This window comes from Sciurus vulgaris, assembly GCF_902686455.1.
Source record: "Sciurus vulgaris genome assembly, chromosome: 12".
Lineage (NCBI taxonomy): Eukaryota > Metazoa > Chordata > Mammalia > Rodentia > Sciuridae > Sciurus > Sciurus vulgaris.
In genome coordinates this window covers 71,867,739-71,891,478 of record NC_136473.1, presented here as the reverse complement: position 1 = coordinate 71,891,478, position 23,740 = coordinate 71,867,739, and the positions used below count along the sequence as shown (strand labels likewise).

Below are 23,740 nucleotides of genomic sequence, written 5' to 3'. Positions count from 1 at the left end.
ACTTTAATGAAGGAATTTGAACTTTTGCAATGAAAACATCCAGAGGGGAAAACTTCATTTTGATTTCCCTGCACATAAAACATTGTGTTTTGTGGATAATTTATATATATATTTTTTTTACTTTTGCAGAATGGGTGATTGAACCCAGGAGTGTTCAACCACTGAGTTCTACCCTCAGTCCTTTTTGCTTTTCTGATTTAAGAAGTTTATTTCCTCATAGGTGAGAAGGAAACCAGAACCAAGATGTGCCATCTTCCCGCTCCAGCTAGGATTATAGGTGATGCCACCACTACTGGCAGTGATTTTTATTCTGAATGAACACGTGAGACTGAAGATATCACCACCTTCTCAGATCGCCTGGCCTTTGATCGCCTCACCTGCCCACTGTGCAGCTCCCATCCAGTCAACCCTCTGCTCTGCGCCAGCAATCTTCCTGAAGAGCACCTGCTTGGGTGCATCTGCCACTGACAGGTTCTGTGACACCCCCCATCATTGTCCCTCGGGGCACAGTCGAAAATGACTATCAGAACTTTCAAAGCCTGTCACAGCCTATTCCTCCCCTACTGGCCACCCAACTCTTTCTCAGCAGCTATTTCACCCCTTTTGATATTTTCATTCATTGAATATATATTTGCTGTGGGATTTGCATGTTTCAAGAACTGTGCAAAGAGTTCAGAATAAGCAGAGATGAGCGGGATACAGTCCCTGTCTCCTGGCATGTAGTCTTTACATACATCTCTCTCTACACCTGCAATACCCTCCCTCCTCCCCTGCCTACAAAATGCTCAGCTTAACATCCAACTCAAAGGTCACCTTGTCCATCAACAGGCTCTCCTGGGCAGAGCCTTCCTGGCCACTGTAGCTCATATTACATCAAGGTGTCACTATCTGTTGTCTGTCTCCCTGTGAGCTGTGAGCACCTGGAGTGCTGGGATACATCACAGCTCCCGGCACAGTACCCAGCACATAGTAGGTGCTCATGAAAATATCTCCTGACTAAATATATTTCCATACACATATTGAATACCTACAATATGCTGGACATTGTTTCACATGTTAATTTGCCACCTAAAGATTTTAAACTCCTCAAGGGTAAAGAGTGCACTTATGTTGCCCTTGTAAGCCTAAGGTGTCTAAGTATACTGCTGATTTCAGTGTCTGGCAATAGGACATAATCTGATGAATTGACTGATAGGTATAAACTCACCGGAGTGACTCACTCTATCCTCAGCCACTCAGATTTCAAGTACAAGTTCATCATCAGATGATTTCAGTTCATCATATTTTGGGAAACAGAATAAAAGTCTAAAAAGCCCTACTCAGTTTACTCAGTCAATAACAGGGCTTATGTTTGTGGTTAAAACAAATTATGGAATAATGGCAAATTTGGCAGAGAAGACAGTATCACAGAAGGCACAGAGATCTGAAATTTGTCAAGTGTGAATCTTCTGGGACTTCAGGAGTAAGAATTTTCTTGTAAGGTCAACTCTAGAAGCATCCATGCATTCGGCAAGACTTTTGGTAAGGCAGAGGTTTTCAAAAAGGGCAGTGAGTCTAAAGAAAAATAAACACAGGTGAAGTTCTCTAAGATTTGGAGGACAATATAGCCCAAGTTTTGGAGGAAGTCAGATCTGTGTTTGGTCTGTGAGCAATTTTCTTAGTCTTTCCAAGCTTTGGTTTCCTCATCTATAAAACCAAGAAGATGATACCCATCCCACAGGGTTAATATAAGGATGAAATAAGATACTGAGTATTTTAAAAAGTGCTTACCAGTGTGCCTGGCATGTAGTACATGCTCAGTAAATAGTAATTATTAAATATGACCTGACCACACATTAATTTTTTTTAACATTTGTTTTCAAATTGATAAATCAGTCTGAAAGATGGAACTTCTTATTGGGATCTAGACGTTTCTTACATCTCAGGGGTCTATGTAACTGTTAGTTTCAAGACATGAAGAGGGGAAAATCACATTTATTGAATGTCTCCTATTTAGAAATCTTAAGGGCACATTGCTCTTTAATTCTCAATATCTTCTTTTAAGGTTAATATTATTTTCCTCATTTTACAGGAAAAACTGAGGTTTGGGGCCCCACCTGAAGCAAATAGAAGGTGGCAGAATGGAGATTTGAACTCACTTCTGAGTGTAGGTTTTTCCTGCCATCCCTGGCACCTGCCTGTCTTCCATACCTAAGGATGTTATGCCTGGCTAGTTGCTGGCCAAGAATATGCTGGAAAAATAGGGTCCTCTTTTCACAGAGAACTTTTTTTCATTCTTGGTCCCAGTCTTTGTATATTGAGTATATCCCTGGGCTGGGCAGAGAGCAAAAAGGGGCTTAACCTTTTTAGGTTAAAAATTACTGATTCTGGGACCACGGAGAGCCACTTTCCCTCTCTGAGCTCAATTTCCTCATCCATCAAACAAGGGCACTGAAAAGCATCAGAAAATTCCACGTTTTCCCATGAGTACTTGCTAAGAGCCAGTGCATGTTGTGGGTAAACACCCAGATTCATGAGCCACGTTGCCTGGGTTTGCTTCCTGCTCCACTGCTCACTAGCTATATAATTTCTGACAAGTTATTTATCCTCTTTTTTGCCTCTGTTTCCTTATCTATAAAATGGAAATGTTTGCAGTATTTACTTCCAAAGTTGTAATGAGGATTAAAGGCATTAACAATATGTAAAAGGTTTAGTACATAGCCTGGAACACAGTCGATACTACAAAATAGCATTTTCTGATATTATCTTACACTTAAAAGAAGGAAAAGGCTAAATCCCCTAGGTCCTAAGAGTATGACTTTCAGTAGTCTATCCCAAGTCCCCAGAATATATTTGATATATTCTTTCTCCTTGCAAGTCTTTCTATATTTACATTTGAATTCAACATATCCATATTTGTTTAATATAAAATAATATTTTTATGCAGTTGTCATTTAAGACGTGCTCCAGCAAGATGACTTCTGTTTTCCTTATAGCCCTGGTGCACAATGGTCTATCCATGTGTGTGCCATCTTTTGGGAAAGATGGAAGTGAATGACTTCTAGGGCCCTTTGGCTCTGGTATCTTGTAGTTCTGAAAATCATCACCACCAGACTCTTATACCTGTTAGGTTATAGACTGAAGTGGCTGCCTACCTGGTAGCCTCCCCTGCCACCAAACTGGCATACAGAGGGCAGAATGGAGATAGTTGCCTGAAGACATAGGCAGAAGCATTGTTATACCACTCATCCATGCTGCAGACTAGATTTTCTTTTCCAAGGTGGACAAACAGAGTATCAAGGGAGATAAGAAAGTAGAGGGATTACAGAATATATTCTAGGGGAAAAAGTGCCTGCAGAATTCAGGCACTTTTCAGAGGTTAGTAAACAAGGAAGATGCACAGGTAGTCACAGTCTTTGGGGGTCTTTGCATCTTCTGCCACACCCTGTGCAACACTTGAAGATGGAAACTAAGATCTCCTAAGCAACCTGAGCAATGCCCATATTTGATGCCTGTCCCCCTTAAAAAAGAGTTGAATTTGTATAGTCCTCTAACAAAATATTGGAGGCACCCTAAATTCTAAAAGTAGGGAAAAGACTGAGTAAATTGTACACTATCCATAGGCTATTAAAAACTATGGTAAAAGGAGTCAGGATAGTGGGAGTTAGCATTAATCCTCCCCAAATTACTCTGAGAATCATATGAGATAATGAAGGTGGAAGTGATTTGAAAACAAAACATATTTCTGGGTTGGGGTTGTGGCTCAGTGATAGAGTACGTGACTAGCACATATAAGGCATTGGGTATCATCCTCAGCACCACATAAAATAAATAAGCAAAATAAAGGTATTCTGTCCATCTATAACTAAAATTTTTAAATAAAACATTTCTATAAATAGAAATATATTCTGAGGTAGGTACAGGGAGGCAGATGTGATCAGGAATGAGCATGTGAACTTCTAAGTGCTAAAAAGGGATGATCTACTTCTTAAAATGGGTGGTGGGCTCTCAGTGTGTTTTATTATTAAAAAATACATATATTTACATACATATTTCTATGTAATCATCTGTATGTATGCTGCAATTTACAAAAAAATTGAAGATTTTTTAAGAAGAAAAAATATGGTAATAAATATGGTATACCATTAAGATTTATAAGCAAAAGAAAAAAACTTTAAAGTTGCATGTAATTTAAGATTTTAACTATATTTTTGAATCATATGCATGAGGGAAAAAAACTGGAGGGAAACATAAAAATACTAATACTGTTGAAATTATGGGTTACTTTTTCTCTTGCCTGTTTTCCCAACAGCAAAAATTATCATAAGAAAAGTTCTCACAAAAGGACTCTTTAAAAATATGATTCTTTTAATAATTTTCAAATCACTTTCACATCTCTTATCTCATTTGATTCTTACAGCAACTCTTTGGGGGGAGTTAATGTTAAGTAATTTCATTTTGTAAACTGAAAAACTGAGACAATATGTTTATAACTTGCATTAAGTCATTCAGTTGGCTGGAAATCAACCTGTGGGTGGTTCTCAGGTCTGAATCCTGCTAACCCCTTGGCTTCTAGGACTCCATCTCAGATTCTTGGGGGTTCTAGGATCTGCTCTCTTAAATGGATTTGGCCCTGGGACCCAAGGTGGGTATCTACGGTTGCTGATGATAGACACATGAGATATCCCCAAAGATGTAATCCTCATCTAGGGTCCTCTTCCACTCTCCTCTCTGGAAAAGCACCAAGTCCATGTGGGTAAAAGTTCTTGGAAATGTTGAGAGGAGGAAGCAAGAGGACAGGTTGCATTGGAGAATTAAGTCTGACGTGGGTCTGTTCTTGTGCCATTGTCTTGTGCCATTGAATACCTTCCCTCCTATACCCCCCTCTCTCTCTCTCTCTCTCTCTCTCTCTCTCTCTCTCTCTCTCTCTCTCTCTCTCTCTCTCTCTTTCTCTCTCTCTCCAGCTGTCTTAGAAATAGATCATTAGGGTCTTGCAGCATGATTTTGGCCAAAGGTCTCCATTCAGGACCCTCAAAACTTACCCCAGGGCCCCTCACTTCAGAAAACATGGGAGCTTAAAAGAAGGTAAACCTTGCTCAAGGGTATCAAAGAGAACCAGATTAGAACTCAAATCCCCCGTTTCTAGCCCAGGGTGCTTTGCAGAGTAATCCACCGGTCCCTGAGGAAAGCCCATGTGTGGTGGGGTTGCTGTGGGTGGAGAAAAAGACCATGCTCATTGTTTTCTGTCAGAGGTCTCATTCCTGCCCTCCTCATGATTGTCATATATTCTGTATATTTCTTGACTTCGCCCACAATGTTTACTGCTGCTGGAGGGGACAGAGTAAGCTCTGGGAGAGACTCAGGGATACCCCAGAAAACCCTCCCTGGTTCAAAATTAATGATACCACTACTGAGAGCAGACTGTGTGTCCCGTCTTCAATGCATCTTATGTATTAGGTGCTGATTAGTGCCACTTTTCCTTTGAGGAAATAAGCCTGGGGAATGAAATGACTTTCCTAAGGGAGACAAAGCTGTTAAATGCTGAATCCAGAACCAAAGTGCCTCCTACACTTTAGAGCCTACTGTGTGATGCTGCCTCACATCTTGAGGGTACCCATTTTGGAGACTCTAAATTAGTAACCCCCACATTCAAGCTGACTTTGTAGGAAGTGTGGGCTTGGGAAAGCAGAATAAAGAAGAAAATGCACCCACTCCCTTTCCTCAGTGGAGAAGTGGGTTGAGCCAGCCAGACAAGGTTACTGTCCCTGATGCTTCCCTGGATGGTTTTATCTTGTGTTTCCAGAGTTCCACAAGCAAATATAATCTTGGGGTTTGGAGCAGAGTAATACAAGGAGAGGAATGTGGGAAGGGACTGTGCGCTGAACTAAGAAACTGCAAAAAAAATCTTCAAATATCTCTTGAACTTTTTCTTTTCTTTTTCTTTTTTTGCTTTTGGCTCAAGGCAATGTTTTTGTTTAGATTTGGTTGCCACGAGTGGACTGTTTTTAGCTGCCTAGTTCCTTCCCCTCCCCTTTTATTTTTTTTCCCCTTCCTTTCACACATGCTACAGCATGAAGTCTCCAGTTCTTATCTCACTCAGCAAAACATACCAAGGCTGATCTGAATGTGGCTTCCCCAGGCAGTTCTGCACCATAAAACCTCAGCCATATTCAAGTCTCTGCTTCACCCTCTTTCAATGAGGATTAACCCCTGAAATAACCCCATCAGGGCTTCCTTTCAGGCAGGACAATCATTCTTTGTCTTTGAATAGAGAAGTGACTTTGGTGTGGGGAGATTTCCTTGCCCCACTCTGCATGGTACTACCTATGCTTGTGGTGACACGTGTGCACGCTGGACATTGGTAGTATTAACTTTCTTCAGAATAAAATGAGGACCCACAGGACTCAGACATTGATACTTTTCCTGGTGCAGACTTTGGGGGATCTTCCCTTCCATTGCTCTTTCCCAGTCTCTAATTCAGTAGGCATTTTACAATTCTTCTGGGGGCTGAGGAAGGAGACAGGAAGAAGTAATTTTTGTTTTCCTTGGATAAGAGTTTTATTCAAGTGGGGGTGGATTCACTTCTCCACCAAGATTCTTATCGCCTTTAGGGCTTCAGTAGGAGAGAGACAGAGAATCCCAGGCTCAGACAGCTGATAGCATTTCTATCCAGGTGCGACTTGGAGATTCAAAACTCTAAGAATGATTAGAATGAAACACGGTTAAGAAGAACTGGAAGCACAACTGTAATAAAAACGAGTCGGCAGTGTGTTGGGGACCTCTCCGGTCTTTATTACCCTTCTTTTACATTGTTTTGTGGATACCGGTCTGGCTGTGTGTTTACTCCACGCCCTATGTTGAATTTCCCCTTAAGGACTGAGTCAAACCTCCATAAATCTAACTTGGTTGGATCAAGGGAATCATAGTTTAATACGTAAACTGGTTGAAGATTTCTGTAGGTGGTTCACAGCAGGAGGAGGAGCGAGAACCGTCGCATGTTCTCCCCCATCTCCTTTATAATGTTATTTATTTCGGGACAGTCTATAAGTAGATACAAAAGATAAAGAGAAATCCCAAACGACTTTCACTTAAACGCACACTCTGCCATTTAAAGTCATTTGGCATTCTAGGGGTTGTGCTGACAAGCCCAGGATTTACCTGCCCGCAGGTCGGCTGGAAGGCGGTGTGTAAAGGTGTGGAGCAGGGTGTGGGCGTGGGAGACAAAGGGTGGGGCGGGGAGAGCCGTTACCAAGGCAAAAAGTAAAGCAAAACACCCGCCCCACGTTTCCCGCGCGACCGCTGGAAATCCGGTCAGACCCAGGGCAGGATCTCCGGGGATCCCGCGGTGGAACCACCCTAGGCTTCCCCGGCCAATAGGGCGGGGAGATTTCGGAGGACGCGCTACGCGTTGTTCTGGCCCGAAGCTGGAGGAGTGGGGGTTTGTTCTGGTGAAGCGCTTATTGGGGACGAAGAACCCGAGTGCGGAGAACTCGGTTTTACCTGAACCTCTGAGAATGGATGTCTGCCCCAGGGGGACGCTGATTCCCCAGAACGTACGTGTGTGTGTGTGTGTGTGTGTGTGTGTGTGTGTGTGTGTGTGTGTGTGACGGACTGCTCACGTGCACGCGCGCACACACACAAATTAGCTGAACCCTATTTTACGACCCTACCCGCGGAGGCTGCAAGTGCTGTGGAAGTGGCAACTGCGGGTGAGACCCGGACTCAGACTTCTCTAGTTCTCACTCCAAATTACAACTATGACCTTCGATCGCCTCTTAACTCTCTGTCAAGAGGCAGGTGGAAGGAGGCATCTCTGTCCTTAGCTGCGCCACTACACCATGCAGGCGCGCGCAGTTCTTTTTCCCACGCAGGTGTGAAAGTCCCGGGTTACACTTGTGCTCATATTCAATCATTCAAAGGTAACGCAGCAGGACACTGGTCTTGTGACTGAACATTTAGAGTCAGGAACACTGTTTTTAAGGTTCAAAGTCAGTTCTGCTGAGGCCTCGGCTCGAAACTAGGGCCACGAGACCCGATTTTTCCCCAACCCGGGTTTGAGGGCAGAAGGAATTTTTGCTGAAGGGCCTTATGCAGCCTGTGATCCGTGCGTCCTCAGTCCGGGTCGTCTGTCCCAGACCAATCCAATCTGGGCTCAGAAAAACATGAGAAAGTTGAATATATATATATATATATATATATATATATATATATATATATATATATATATATTCCGACGGGTGTATTCTCTTTCCTGGTCTCCCGGGTCCCTCGGCTTTGGCCCCTTCTTAACCCTGCTCAGGGTTGCTTCTAATTTCCCTGTCTCTCCTCTTTCCATGCTCTAGTTGCTTTCACTGAGGATAGCCTTGTCTATTTCAAATGCTTTGTGGTTGTTTTTTAAAAAAACGGAACCTACCACTGGCCCTCACCGGCACCCGGAGTCCCCAGCGGGTTTGGAGCGTGTGCGCTCTGAAGGGCGTGCTCGCGCCGAGGGCTCAGGAGCATGATGCCTGCCGCCTTCGCGTTAACCTGGCAGCTTCTCGAGGTCCCCACCGCGGAGGTCACAACGGTGTGGATTCACCGTAGGGCGACTTTGGGCGACTCTCCTGACTCTCAAGACTAAAGCTTCTGTCCCCCTCCCTGATAAAGAGGTGGCAGTTTGGGGGCTGGGGGCCGTTTGCCTTGAAACTCCAGAAAATGACCATGCATTTTAGAGAAAGGTCGTGCCCGCTTCCCAGACTCACCTAGTCTGGGCCGCGGCCAGGAACCGCCTTCCCACCATTCCCCCTAAACTAGCGGAGGGAGAGATGCCAAAGCGGTGGAGTCATGCCGCTGGCTTGGGCACCATTGGCTCATGCCTGGAACACGCAGCGGCGAGTACGCACATCTGGCAGCCCGCCCGGGCGGCTCCAGTCCTGATATGGAGAAAGAGGGCGGGCGGGTGTGGGTCCCAGGCGTGCGAGGACGGGAGAACGCGCAGCGGCAGGCTCCTCCCCGAGCTTGCATCACCAGCTCCCCCCGCCCTCCAGCCGTACTTCGCCCCGCCTTGGTCCCTCCTCTACCCCTCCTTCCTTTTGCTCTGCTCGGCTGGTTCTCCCGGGAAGCTATTAATAGCATTACGTCAGCCTAGACTGGTAACCCGGAGTAGACCAGCAAGCTGCCAGCCAGAGGGCTATAAAAGGGGTGATGCAACGCGCTCCAAGCCACAGTCGCACTCCGCGAGGCGCGCACTGCACAGCGCTCTCCCTGCGCCGCCGCCGGAGCAGACCCGCCCGCTTGCTCGCCGGCTGTGAGTCGTCGGTGCTCGACCGCCCGCCGGACAGAAAAACAGCCCGACCCTGCCTGTCCTCCGGACCCTGGCCATCACGAGCGGAGATTGGAGGTGAGCGCTGAAAACTGAGTGAAAAGAACTTGGCGAGGGTGACTAGACCTCATTCCTTTTGCGCCCCTCTCGTAACCAATCGCCAGATCTCTGCGCCAACCCCTGACCTGCGCCCCTAACTTTCAATGCAAAGTAACTCTGCTTGAACTTTTCCCAGCCGCTGCTGTTCCTCAGTGTTTCAGAAAGTTTCTCGAAAAGTGAAAGAACTTTCTCTTTTGACTTGGGGCGCGAAAGATTTCTGGTGAAGGAGGTCGGACGCCTACTCCGCAACAGTCCTGGGAGCGCCTCTCACCCTTGTACTGTGAGACGGAGTAAGGCGGGTGGTGGTGGTGTGCGGGGGTATCCCAGGAGATCTGGCTCGCGGTCCCGCTCATTTCCTCACTTCTTGTCCCGGCACCGCCACTTCGAGCTGATCCTTCCCAAGTCTACAGAAAGGCGCCGTGGCCCGGCGCTCGTAGAAGCGCTGCCCCAGGCACCGGGCGCAATGAATGGGGAAGGGGTGGGTAAGTCGGGGTTGTGGGAGCAGCCGCTGGGGGTCGTCGTATGCATGCCCAAGCGCTCGGAGGTAGGATCTCAGAGGGAGCCCGGAGCGAAAGTTAGGATAAGTTTGGAGGTGGTAAGAGCCGGGGTGTCGCTCTGTCTTGGGGCGGAAGGCGGAGAGAACTCGGGACACGGATTGGTGTCGGGCTCCTGAGCCTGGGACTTCCTTTTCTAGCCTCACGATCTTTTCCTTGGTGCCTGTGATTCTCACTCAAGCTTTTCCTTTGGTGAGTCTTCTGATGTTTCTGCTTTGCGCTCATGGAGATCCATCATCGGGAGAAGCGAAGGTGTGGAGTCAGTCGTACAGATATTTAAGAGAATGTGTCTGTGGTCTAGCGCCAGGACCGTGAGAGCTTATACTGCACTTTCTGTCCTTTCGCCTCGGTATCCCCGTTTGGGAAATAACAGGCACGTAGACGCTACCGATCTTCTGCTTGTTTAAGAGCAGGATGTGGTGTTTGGACCAGATAATCATCAAGGTTCTTTTCTAGCTGAAGATTTTCAGATTTTAGAATGGTGTAACTGAAAGAAAAGGGGCCAGGGAGGGAACGTGAATGAGGGGTCTGTGACATCACTGATTGGTCTCAGATCTTGGGAGAAAGGGGGCTTCTCTGTGTGGTTTCGCTGCCCCTCCCCAGCTTTATTCCCATTGGACTGGGTCTCCTTTGCCTCCACCCCGCATTTTCACCTCTCATTTACTTACTTCCTTTCCTCCTAATTATTTTCTTTTCCTTAATTTCATTAGTCGCATAGATCATATATACTTTTGTTGTTGTTGTTGTTGTCACTGGGTTGAACCCAGGGGCACTCTACCATTGAGCTCCATCCCCAGTGCTTTTTATTTTATTTTATTTTTGAGACAGAATCTTGCTAAATTGCAAAAGCTGGCCTCCAACTTGTGATTCTCCTGCCTCAGCCTCCAAAGTGGCTGGAATTACAGGAGTGTACCACCATACCCACTTCAGTCACATATACTTTCATACAAACAAAGGAATTGTCAAAAACTTAATAGAGCCAGGAAAAAAAAAATTGGCTAGATAATCTGAGTGTTCTCCCAATGTGTGGGTAACAATCACATCTTCTGTTTGGGGCTCATGTCTCTCCAACTTAAAACCAAGGAGAAATTGGGACTACTGCCCTTCTTGTTTTGCATCTAACGTTTGTTGTAGAATAATACTACAACACAGCTCTTGCTTTGAGGATATGCTCAGTGAGGTGGGGGTTGCAGTTAGTGCCTGGGTGGTTTCAGAGACAGTAAATAAGGTAGTTGCCCAGGCCAGCTGTGTGGATGAAATACAGCACCCAGCATGTGAGGTAACTATGTCCTTCCTTCATAGCCCTACCTCTCTCTTCCTCTCCCTCTTCATAGTCACTGCTGAATTCCTTTTTCTCTATGGCCTTTTTGTCCCTGTCTTAGTCCTGTCAAAGTCTCCTCTGTGGTGCATACCAGGTACTAGCATTATTGATCCCTCATCTACCTGGCTACTGATTCTACTCTCTGTCACCTCCTTGGTTGATCTAAATGATAGATCCCTTTTGTGATGGAACAAAATGAGGAGTGGGTGGGTGTCAGCAGCTTGACATGGACTGGGCCAATCTGCAGCTTTATGACCTTCCTGGGCCTCCTATTTACTTAATTACAAAATGAGAATCTGACCTACATGACTCTAATATTGGGTGTTTTATAATTCCCACTGGATATAGTCCTTGATTCCTTCCTTTAAAAAATTGGCTGGGCATGGAATGCTCCAAGTGGAATATCCAGCCAAGGGAGGAAGAAAGGTATAGCTAGGACACCACAGAAACTTTTCAAGGAACACGTTTTTGTGTGGGGGGATTGGTAATCTCTAAACTATAGAACACCAGTGGAGAATGTTGGTGTCAGCATAAGACTGGAATTTACCGGTGTCTTAGGAAGCCAGGGTTTAATCAGAGTACATAAGAGCCTATGACTGACCCGAGGTTCTCAAGGGTTCCAGTTAATTCCTGACTAAACAGCATTGACAATACAAGTTCCCCTAAAATGGGACAAGTGGAGTCACAGTAATAGTGTGTGTGTGTGTGTGTGTGTTCTTGTTATCCCTTTGGGAGAACTGTTGTAGGCAGACTTGATGAGGAAACTGAGACCCAGAAAGGCTCAGTGGCTTGTGGGTGGATGCTCAACTTGTGAGTGGTAGAGATAGTTCTGGAAACCTTGTGTCTGACCCTGAAGCCCAGCCTTACACCTGAAGCCTTCAAATGGACTGGGAGAAAGACCAAGATATGATAACCTAGTGAAAGGTCAATAGTGACTTCCTACTACCATAATTGGTTAGCAAGCAGTGCTTCGTGGAAAGAAATGAAAATTAAAAGAGAAAATTCACTGTGTAGCTACCAGGAAATAAAAATATGGGAGCAGAATTTCCAGTTAAAGAAATGCATGAGTGAAGTTTCACTTTCTTGAAAATGATGAAACTTTCAATGATATGACATGCTTTCTGATTGGAAACAATGAAGCAGAAGCAGAATGTGAGTTCTTTTGTATCAGGTCTAAACAATTTTATGATCAATGTTAAAAGTTAACTCAGATCATCTGAAGTCCCCAAAACATAGTTTTTCTCTTCAGTGAAGGGGATGTTAAAAATTGGCTGAAGATTTATTTTCATTTTCTTTCTTGGACACAGTCAGAGACTAAGCTGAGTCATACCATGAGAGACCAAGTAAAAGACAATCTAGAAAGCATCCAAAGAGGCTCAGCTTTAACCTAAGTGCAGAAAAAGCCTAAATCTTTACAGATACAAATTCTTTATGTTCAGAAAAGCTCTTAACATTTTTACAACACATCTCTGTCCCCAAGTAAGCCCACCCAATGCTTTTCATAAAAACATTCCACACCACTGACATTCTTCAGTTTCTTTCATCAGGACTGCTGACTTTACACTAAGAAAGCGAAAATGTTTCAAACAGCAGACACCACCCCCCAAGCCCTGAGGACTCATTAATAAACTTAGCTGGGTGGCAAGATGGATACGGACTCTACTGCAGTGGAAGCCATCCCCTCCTCCAAACAAAGCCAGCAGTGAGAGCTCTGAATTCCATCCCTTCCATTCCATTCCATTGGGTTTTTAATGATCTTGGAAAGGGAGGGGAAATGTGAATGCATGGGAGAATCTTGAGCCTCTGGCTTCAGAAGCCTAGAGTCTATTGCCTACCAGAGAAGTATCTTCTCAGCATCCTAAGATCATAGGATTAAGTTAGAGAAGAACCTCGGTTCTGAAGCTCTGGAAAAGAATGACACATATTTCCTGGGTTTCTTTGACTTGTCCATGGCAGCATTCATTGACCTGGAATTCTTGCCTCTCATATCTCAGATCTCCAGTGGGAGCTAGAGGTTGGGATGTTCTAGTCAGAAAACTTTAAGATTAAATATGGTGACTGACCACCCTTCCACCTGTAACACCCCACAGAGCCTCTGCCAGAGAGCTGACCTTGGGCTAGACAGACTCCTGGAAAGCCTGGTGCAAATGGAGCTCCTGGTGGCCGGATGTTTTTCAGGGCATATCCTCAGCTCCTCACATGACTCAGTGGGCAACAGGGCAATTGTTCTTAGCCCCCTCTTACAGAGGAGAAAGCCACTGAGAGGCACAGCAGAGACATATAACTAAGTGGTCTTCACATCTTGATTTCCTGGTCCCAGTCTGGGAATTTTGTGGACAGAAAATTCCATTTAAACCTAAGTTCTGTAATTTAGGCAGCAGCTGAGTATGCACCCTGATATAAAGATCAGCAATTTATTCCTCCCCTCCCTTGTTTTAGTTTCAGGCCTGTCACCTGCCCTTGTCCCACCCCAAATTGCTTTGGTTTTATTTGTCTGTTTTGGGGTGTTGGGGATTGAACCCAGGGATGCTTAACCACTGAACCATATTCCTAGCCCCTTTTATTTTTTATTTTGAGACAAGGTTTCACTAAGTTGCTAGGGCTTCACTAAGTTGCTGAGGCTGGCCTCGAATTTAGTGATCCTTCTGCCTCAGCCTGGGATTACAGGCATGCTCCACCACACCCAGTTTGTTTGTTTTTGCAATATAAAATAACATGAACGTTTTTGCAACATATAACAGTATTCATTTTTATAGTATATACATTATGGGCATGAATTCTGGAGCCAAACAGATCTAATTCTAAATCCTGACACTACTCCATGTTACCTCCATGACTTCAAGCAAATTAGTTGATCTAAAACTCAGTTCATTCATGTATAATTCAGGGATAGGACTAAACTTACTGGGCTCTCATAAGTATTAAATGAGATTGGGCACATAAGACCTGGAATGAAGGAGATACTCCTTCAGAGTTAGAGATTTGCACAGGGACTTTCTATCTGGCTGGACTTGGATAATGACCACAGATTCCTGCATTGAGAGGGTTACCCCATGGGACTGTCTGCCCAGATAGTCCCCATACTCATTGCTCCTGAGAACCAACTGCAGGGAAGTCTACAGCAAGCAGGGACTTACAAGGGGTCTATTCCAAATTGGGACCATGGAACTATCACTTTTTCTACCCTTTATTTTCATTTTGTCATCCCTTTGGGTTCCCTGACCTATAGAATGACACGGGTGAATGGACCCATTTGATTTGACCACTCCGTCCCCATTTCATTTATTCAGTTGAACAGTTCATTCCATCAGGCACTGCAAGCCTGGGCTGGACCAGGCTCTGGGATGGAGTAAACAGCAGACTCACTCCCAGCTCTGGAGGAGCTCTTAGTCATTCGCCAGATGAAGACTGGTCTCCAAGGGCTGAAGTGACTGACCCCAAGTCACCTACTCCTTAATGCCGGAGCCAGTTCCAGGACCCCCCCTACCCACAGCCCAGGTCTTTCCCAGGGCTAAACGACAAACCCCACACAGTGTCCAAGTCTCAGTTCCTCACTTTTCCTTACTCTGAGGTCTTTTGCTGACCTTAATGTTAAGAAGGGGCTACTTGTTCCCTCTTGACTTGAGTCCTGGCCATCACTACCCGCTGCCAAGAACTTGAGTGAAGAAACACCCAGCTACAGTTACCTTCCTCATTCCCATTACTTGGATCCAACTTCCTGGGGAAAAGTTTCAACCATAAATTCGCTAAATCAAGGGTCCCCCACTTGCTTTTGCTTCTACTCACTGATAGATTCAAATTGACTTCAGGTGCCTTCTAAGCTTCTTTTTGTAAAGAGACTGAACGTGGGATTACAGAATGGTCTGATTTTTAAAAAATGCTCTTCTTTTTCAGGACTAAGGCTACATTTGCATATGTGCACACCAGCCAAAACTAATAGCTCTTGGAAGAGTTCAGAATAGCCTGAAATGTCAACCCATATAAACTTCAATTAGGCATTTTATCCACGTCACTGAGCTGTGTATTTTAAGAACCTGTTTTACTCAAAATGAGAATGGCATGAAATGAAAACAAAAGAGAAAGCCTGAGAGCTGATGGGACTTTCCCCTGGGAGTGGGCCGGGCTCAGATGTTGGGGGTCATAAGTGGGGAGGACTTGATCCTATGCCCCAGAACCCTTGAAGCAGTTTGGGTTTCAATGTGTCTTTCAGCAAAATGATGCTTCAACACCCAGGCCAGGTTTCTGCCTCGGAAGTCAGTGCCTCCGCCATCGTCCCCTGCCTGTCCCCTCCTGGGTCACTGGTATTTGAGGATTTTGCTAACCTGACACCCTTTGTCAAGGAAGAGCTGAGGTTTGCCATCCAGAACAAGCACCTCTGCCATCGGATGTCCTCTGCGCTGGAGTCAGTCACGGTCAGCGACAGACCCCTGGAGATGTCAGTCACAAAAGCTGAGGTGGGTTCTACCAAACATGTTCATTCTCTCAGCATATGTTTTGGGCGCATTCACCACATACTAGGTATGTTCTAGACAAGGGGCTAGATAGAGTTGGGAATGAAACAAAAGACTGCTCCCAGGGAGCTTACTTCTACTGTTGACAGATAATACATAAAATAGATAAATCGATGCATAGCACGAGACAGGTGCAAAGGAGAAAGCAGGGAGAGTGGGGGAGGGTGGTGGTGGTGGTGTTTTCAATTAGGAGGGCAGAGACGGAGTCACTAATGTAGCCTTCGTGCAGGGATTTGAAGGAGTAGAGGGGAAGAGCTATGTGGGAATCTGGCAAAAGAGAGAAAGCACCAAGTGGGGGGCATGATCAGTGCCAGGTGGGTTCTGTGGCAGGGTGGAGTGCTGGGGAGGGAAATAGGGGCAGAGCACGTTGAGTCCTATAGGCTATTGCATAGGTATAGCCGTGTGCCCAGAGGGAAATGGGAAGCCATTTCAGGGTTTTTATGCAGAGGAGTGATATAGCCTGACATAATTTTAACAGATTTCCCTGGCCATCCTGTTGCAGATGGGCGGTCAGGGCAAGGCAGAGTGTAGAGAAATGCGACAATGGCAGCCGCCATGTGAGTGAGCAAGGAGGGCCTGGGTCAAGAGGATGTTGAGAAGTGGTTGGATTCTGGATCTGACCTGGGGATAAATCTGCTTTACTGGGCTGGGGATATAGCTCAGTTGGTAGAGAGCTTGCCTTGCATGCACAGGGCCCTAGGTTCAATCCCCAGCACCACACACACACACACAAACATTAAAAAAAAAAAAAAAAAAACATAAAAAAGACAAACAAACAACATCCTTTACTGATAGATTGATTATGGAGTGTGGGATAAAGAGGACTGAAGGGTGAATTTGAATGTTCTGGCCTGAACAGCTGTAAGATGGAATGTCCATTTGCTACTGAAATTGAGACTGTAGGCGGTCAGGGTAGGTGGGTGGTCCAAAAGCAGGAGTTCCATCCTGTACTGTTCTAACTGCAGTGAAGATGTGGAGCAGACAGTCACACACATGGGAGGAGTATCAGGCTTGAGATTCAGAGCTGCAAGTCATCAGCACACGGACGGTATTTGAAGTCATGGGTTGGGATAAGGTCACCTTCAGTACCAAATCTTTCTGAAGAAGAATGTAGTATGGTGATTTTTTTTTTAATAGGTCACTAACAGGATGCAAGGGCTCAGACAATGAAGCAAGGACCAGGCAACCAGTCTCACCCTTCCCTATAGCAATGCTTATAGCCTTGGTACCAAGTGTCTGCTCTGAGTTCATGTCTCTCTGAGACATGTCTCTCTCTGACACTTGCATTGTTCTGCATTTGGCAGCCTTTCATAAGATACCTGGAATAATAGACATAACGAGACATGATTGCTGAGGATGCTGTGGTGGCTCAAGGACGTCAGAGCTTGGGATCTCCCAATTTTGTTGGCCTTCTCGAGATGGTTGCAAGATGGGACCATTGCAAGCTTACTTAACTGGCATGATTGCAACCTTTGGGTAAAGGGCAGTGGACTCTTTCCCAAAGAACTGAGTTAAAAGAAGTTTGGGACTAGGGTGTAGATCAGTAGCAGAGTGCTTACCCAGCAGAGAACCTAGCTGATAGCGTTCAATAAATGGTAGCTAGGACAATTTATAATGCCGTAACCATTCAGCATCATTAGGGGCGTTAGCTGTGCCCCCAATTAACCTCAGAGGTACCCACAAAATGTTTACCAGTGCTCAGTCCAATACTGAACAATGTAGGGAAGACCATGGAACACTATGGGAGTTTTGTTTTTTGTTTTTTTGTTTTTTTAACAATTTAAGGTAACTAGACAAAATGGAACTAGTAGGAGAGAAAGGAAGGAGGGAAACTTGGAAGGAAATTTGAAGAGTTCTCTGTTCTGATTCTGTGTTTGCTTGACTTTGTAATCTTATGTCAGTGTGACAAGCGAATTAACATATTGGAAAGAGAATGCACCAGCAGACCTAATTGAGTATCTGATCCCCTTGGTAGTAGTAATTTCAGTCTTCAAATAAGACACTGAACCCATGAAAGCCATAGGCATCCTGTGTATCTGTGCAGCATGAGCCTGTTCCCCAGATCCTAGTTCTCTCTGGAAAGATGACATGGTGAACAAAGCAGCTGTGACGGGGGAAGGGAATGGACCACCTGAGTTTGTGTCGCGTGTAGCTTACTGGTCTGGAGGCCATGAGCCTCAAATGATTCCTGGGACCTCCTGGGCACATTTTAACTGGGCACTCTGTGCCTCTGTTTCCTCCTCAGTGAAAGAAGGGAGCTAAACCAAATGGTCCATAGAAAGCCTTTTCATCCTGGACAGATTATGACTGTTTTCAGGTGCTTCCTCATTTGAGCAAACATGAATCCTCTTCCACCTGTCCAAAAGATCTATAGTGTTGCAAAGGAACTATCTATATATACAGTTGCAATATCTTGAGGAAGATATTGAAAGTGAAGTTAATAACAGTAACTAAAGTTTATATAGCATTTGCTCTCCACTAAGCACCATGCAAAGCATTTTACATATATGAACTCATTTGATCCTCATCATGGTCATACTAGGTAAGTGATATTATGGATTTCATTTTACAAATGAGGAAACTGAGGCTCAGAAGAGTAACTTGCCCATGGTCTCACAGTTACTAAATGATGACACTGGAATTCAAAGCCAGTTTACAGCCTAAGTGTGTGCCTGTGTGGTTCTGGGATTCAGATGTGAAAGGTGGACTTTCCTCTCCCCATAATTCTCCCTTGGGCTTTGCTTCTCTAGATATGCAAGGCCTTCTCTGTCCAAGCAGAGTCAGTGTTATTTTTAGTTCTAAAGAATAATAAAAAGTCAGACATGAGGTGAATATGACATTCCAGGACCTGTTAGGCCTCAGGTGTGGTTCTTACACTGTCCAAAGAAGGGACAAGTGATATGACAGGGTCTGGCATTAACAGCCTGAATTGTCACCCACTCAGCTCACCATGAGTGCTTCATGTCAGCTGGACTTTGGTCTCTAAGCCAGGTTCAGTGGCTGAATGCTGCTGATTCCTCATCAGTCAGGGTCTGAGTGAACTTCCACAGAGGACCACATCTCAAGGCACACTTCCAAGGAGACCTAGGGATGGCTCAGAGTGAGGCACTGGGGAGGAGCTGAGTATTTATTAGTTGACTAAATCAATGGATGGGTCTAGTTTACCCCTGTAGGTAGCACCCAAGCTGTGGACTGATTTCATGCCACTTTGGTTGGGAATGGGCTTTTCTCCAGGAGCTCCACCAGCTCCTGATTGCAGAAAGGCAGTGCTCCGCTCCTCCAGCTGAAGATAGAGGTGAATGAAATTGCCCTTGGGTCTTGAATCAAAGAACAGACAACAGGAGAGTGGCTAGTGATGATCCTAAGGTCATTCCCAGTTCTAAGGGAAAGGACATATTGACCAAATAGACCTTGTCCTCCTTTAAATGATTAGTTAGTCCCAATAGTTATCAACTTAACTATCAAAATCTTGTTTCAAAACCCAAAGGTAGTTTTGAGTAAGTTGTTTTAATTTCTAATATTGCAAGCACAATTCTTTGATTAGTCCTTTGATTTTCATCATTCATTCTCAAGTATGTCTGTGTGTTTGTGTTTGTGTTTTTGTGTGTAAGAGAAGGGTTTCAGGCTAAAGTTTGGGGCTTTATTTTTTTTCTGGTTCCCATTGCATTAGGGCTGCTCCAGTTTGCCAGATTTTTTTATTTTTATTTTTATTTGTTTTTGTACCAGGAATCGAACCCAGAAGTGCTTAACCACTGAACCACATTCCCAGTCCTTTTTAATATTTTATTTAGAGGCAGGGACATGCTGAGTTGCTTAGGGCCTCACTAAGTTACCAAGGCTGGCTTTGAACTCACGATCTTCCTGCCTCAGCCTCCAAAGACACTGGGATTACAGGTGTGCACCTCTATGTCTGGCAGTTTGTCAGATTTTGCTGACAGTAGAAGGCAGTATGTTTGAGGTGGGTGGCATTTCATGATGGCGTTAAATGTGTGTCTGTTGGATTTCATAGGTAGCTCCTGAGGAAGACGAAAGGAAAAAGAGGCGACGGGAAAGAAATAAGATCGCGGCCGCCAAGTGTCGGAACAAGAAAAAGGAGAAGACAGAATGCCTGCAGAAAGTGAGTCCTTCCAACCTTCCCTGCTTCATCCACTCCATCCCCCACCAGCCTCATGTCACTATCAGAAGGGGAGTTAACAAGCCCTGTACCTTGTTATGTTTTCCCAAGAAGGGCCTTGTTGGTAGCAGAAATGCCATTGCAGAATGAGTAGCAGAACTGTTAAAACAATGGATAAGAGTCTGGATGCACAAAGAGCAGGTGTGTGGATTAAAAACTCCAGACTCCAGAGTCTCGGCTGGTCCATACATGCCCAGCAGCTCCCAGGCTGTGGGATACACCAGCCCGGTTAGAGAGTCTTCACCTGCCTATTGTCCCAAAAAGGAAACTTGCGTTCTCGTTTGGCTCACTATGAAAAGCTTTTAATTAATCTCTTCAAACAAGTTATTTCCTGAATCTACAAGCAGCGGTTGCACTGCTTCTTTGGGCTCTATCTGGTTCTGAACTCTGCTGTCTTCCCAGTTCATCCAGTGGTCTGAGCCAATTCTGTATAGGGCGGGCAACCCTTGGGAAACACCAGGGCAATCGCCTGTGTGGCTAGGTGGAACAGGCCATGGTGCCTGCTGTATTTTCAGTGGCTGTGTGTCTGCTCCTCCATGTGTGGATCCACCACAGAACAGTCTTAATCCACAGATCCCCAAGGGCTCTGCTGAGAGCTCCAGGAATTTTTGTGTTGTCAAGTACATTTTTTTCTGGGGAGATGAACTTGTCAGTGAGATCAGCAACTTAACAAAAGACTAAGAACCGGGGCTGGGGAGATAGCTCAGTCGGTAGAGTGCTTGCCTTTTAAGTACAAGGCCCTGGGTTCGATCCCCAGCGTCCAAAAAACAAAACCCCAAAAAAAAAAAAAAAAAAAACAGACTAAGAACCATGAGTCTGAATTTCTCCCTAGCTTTTTCAGGTCCGGATGCCCTACCTATGGGGCTTTTGGACTCATTCGAGGATCGTCTCTGGACCACTGGTCCTGTTGTAGTTTCAGCACCAGAAGCATTCAGCCTACCTTGGAGGCTTCTCCAGGGTTTTTCTAAAGGGACCCCTCAAGTTCAAAGGCTTCTCCAGGGGCTCTGTTCTCCTCTTTCTACTGCTGTTCTTCTGTCTTCATGGGGGTGTGTTTCCCTCTGCTTTCTCCCAGCTTGAGCCCTGAGGTCCCCAGCAGTCACACCACTGCCATCATGTCCTGGCTGGCCCTTGTCTCCCTTCCTAATGCCTCTTTTGTCCCCCAGGAGTCAGAGAAGCTGGAGAGTGTGAATGCTGAACTGAAGGCCCAAATTGAGGAGCTCAAGAATGAGAAACAACATTTGATATACATGCTCAACCTGCATCGGCCCACGTGTATTGTCCGGGCTCAGAATGGGCGGACTCCAGAAGATGAGAGAAACCTCTTTATCCAACAGATAAAAGAAGGAACACTGCAGAGCTAAGCAGCAACTGGGGAGTCCTCATCGAATACTCCTTTTCTACCTAAAACCCTGAAGCCATTGGAAAACTGACTTCCTGTGCACCTATAGAATCCCAGCAGCAAGAGCCATTGAGGCGGGAGGGCCCATGGTAACTCTACTGGACCTCCCCACTCTGCTGCAGAGTGAACTTTGGACCAGGGCAAGCGCATCCTTTGTCTCAACTCTAGGATTTAGGCCTCGATGCCCTGGCTGTTCTTAGATGTTCCAGATGGCCCCTGGTTAGGGTCCTGCCTGCTTTCTTGTGGGCTCCACAAGAACCAGGATGCCCACCATTAGGATTCAAGTAAAGTGTCTATACCTTGGGTGGGTGGAGTGGTGTCATCTCCTCCACTTCAGCTGCCACTGTCGCTCATAGGGGACGTGGAGTGAGAACGATATTTATTGAAGTTGTACAATGGCCAGGGTTGTGCTTTCTAGAGAATATGCTGTTATGTCCTGGAATTACTGTGTGCAAGGCATTCGTTTCAAAACTAGGCATTGTGCTCTTTTGATGTTTGTTCCGTGCAACAGTGGTGTGACTTTTCCGTGGTTTACCTCAGATCTGATTTCTGAGAGTTTGGAGGGTCTGTCACCATGGGCAGTGTCTTACAAAAATGTTCAGTTGGCCAGAAGAGCTTGCCAGCCCCCCAGGAGAGCAGAATTCGTCCTGTTGGCCAGCAGAGCAGCTTAGTATCAAAGAGGAGGCCACCTTTCTCCTGGCACCCAGGTGTTAAGGGAAAACCTGGATGTGACACTGGGGTCCTCTGTTGCAGCCTCAGTTACAAGGTCACAGGAAGAAAGCAGAAAGAAAGTCCAACTTCCAAAGGGGTAGGGCTATCCTCTCGGTGACTTTGTCAGGAGTTACTTCTAGTGGAAGAGCCACATTTCCTTTCCTGCGGTTAAAATCTGGACGGTAGAAATGCAGGTTTGAAGCCAGATGATACCCAGTCTTTAGCATTCTTGGATGTTAATGGCATTGTTTTGTCATGTATTTGTTTTAAGAAATCTGGCCCCAAGCATTTGCAACTGCGAGCAGTCACTCGCACTGGCCACAAGGACTCTGGCTACTGTCTGATAAAATTCTGATGTTTCTGTGAAATCCTCAGAGTGTTTAACCCTTCTCAATAGTATCATTACAGTTTTCTGTAAGAGAAAATATTTATCCTAGTATCCTTAGCCTGTCAATATAATAAATATTGGAACCAAGACATGGTAAATTTACGTGTTGTGCTTGTTTCTGTTTTTTTTAAAACTCTTTATTGTTGAAATTTTGTCACTGTTTTGTCAACTTTTTCACTGATTGTGACTAAAAGGACCCAACCAGCACAATTATAGAGGAGGAAAGGTTTATTTGAGGACTCATGGTTTCAGAGGTCTTAGTCCATAGAAGGCCAGCTCTATTCCTCGGGGCTCGAGGTGAGGCTGGACGTCATGGCGGAAGGTCATGGCAGAGGGAAGTGGCTTGCATCATCAGGAAGCAGAGAGACTCCACTCTCCAGATGTGAATATATACCCCATGCCCCAGTAGGACCTCCATTGGCCACACCCTACCACTTCAATTAATTCCATCAGGGATTAATTCACTGATTGGGTTAAGACTCTTAGAACCCAATCGTTTCTCCTCTGAACCTTCCTGCACGGTCTCACATGTGAGCTTTTGGGGGACACCTCACATCCAAACCATAACAGTCACCCCTCCTTCCACTGCTCTTCTCCCCGTTGTGGGAGGTGATTTGTTTTAAATATTCTCCAAGTGTCCTCTGTCTTTGGGTACCACTAAGTGGGATAGTTGACTTTCAGTCCTATTCCTCAGTCTGTGGTACTTGATACCCAATCTCTTATTGACAATCCCTGGAACACAACACCTAGTTTATCCTTTAGGTTAACTGTTCTTAAGATAGAAGGATCAGTTTCTCTAAATGTACGAATGCATAAAACACCTACACTTCCTTTTCAACTTGAACCTTTGAAACCTGACCTTCTGCCACGGCATTTTTTTTTTTTTTTTTTTGCGGTGCTGGAATTGAACCCAGGGCCTTGTGCTTGCAAGGCAAGCACTCTACCAACTGAGCTATATCCCCAGCCCTGCCACAGCATTCTTAAAGAATCATCCACTTGAATTATATCTGTCGTAACATCCAAATGTGTGTTGCATTGTTGCAACTGTGTATTTCAAATATCAGGAAAGAAGGGGACGGTGGATGGAGAGGAAAAAAATAATTGTGGACAAGATGTGTATGATGATTCAAAGCTATTCTGCCTCATTTTCTGGATTTCTAGGGAATAGGATTCCTTAGGTGTGGAGTAGAACCACTGGCTTTTGCCTGGACACATATATAATAGAGGGTAGAAATAAAAATTGGCCACTCTGCTACCTTCACTATGCTTTTTTCAAAGATGCTGATGTCATTAGCTGTGACAT

General features: G+C 45.2%; 1 protein-coding gene across 2 annotated transcripts; it reads left to right on the top strand.

Moving 5' to 3' along the window:
* The first annotated feature begins 9,114 nt into the window (after positions 1-9,114).
* On the top strand, positions 9,115-22,526 carry ATF3 (activating transcription factor 3). Of its 2 annotated transcripts, XM_079105993.1 has the most exons (5): positions 9,115-9,358; positions 14,545-14,695; positions 15,465-15,708; positions 19,775-19,882; positions 21,103-22,526. In XM_079105993.1, the coding sequence occupies exons 1-5, from the start codon at positions 9,163-9,165 to the stop codon at positions 21,298-21,300; spliced, it is 897 nt and encodes a 298-aa protein (XP_078962119.1). In that variant the 5' UTR covers positions 9,115-9,162; the 3' UTR covers positions 21,301-22,526. The 2 variants fall into 2 exon arrangements, with proteins under 2 accessions (XP_078962119.1, XP_078962120.1); XM_079105994.1 differs by lacking the exon at positions 14,545-14,695 and having other exon boundaries at positions 9,223-9,358.
* The last annotated feature ends 1,214 nt before the right edge of the window (positions 22,527-23,740 follow it).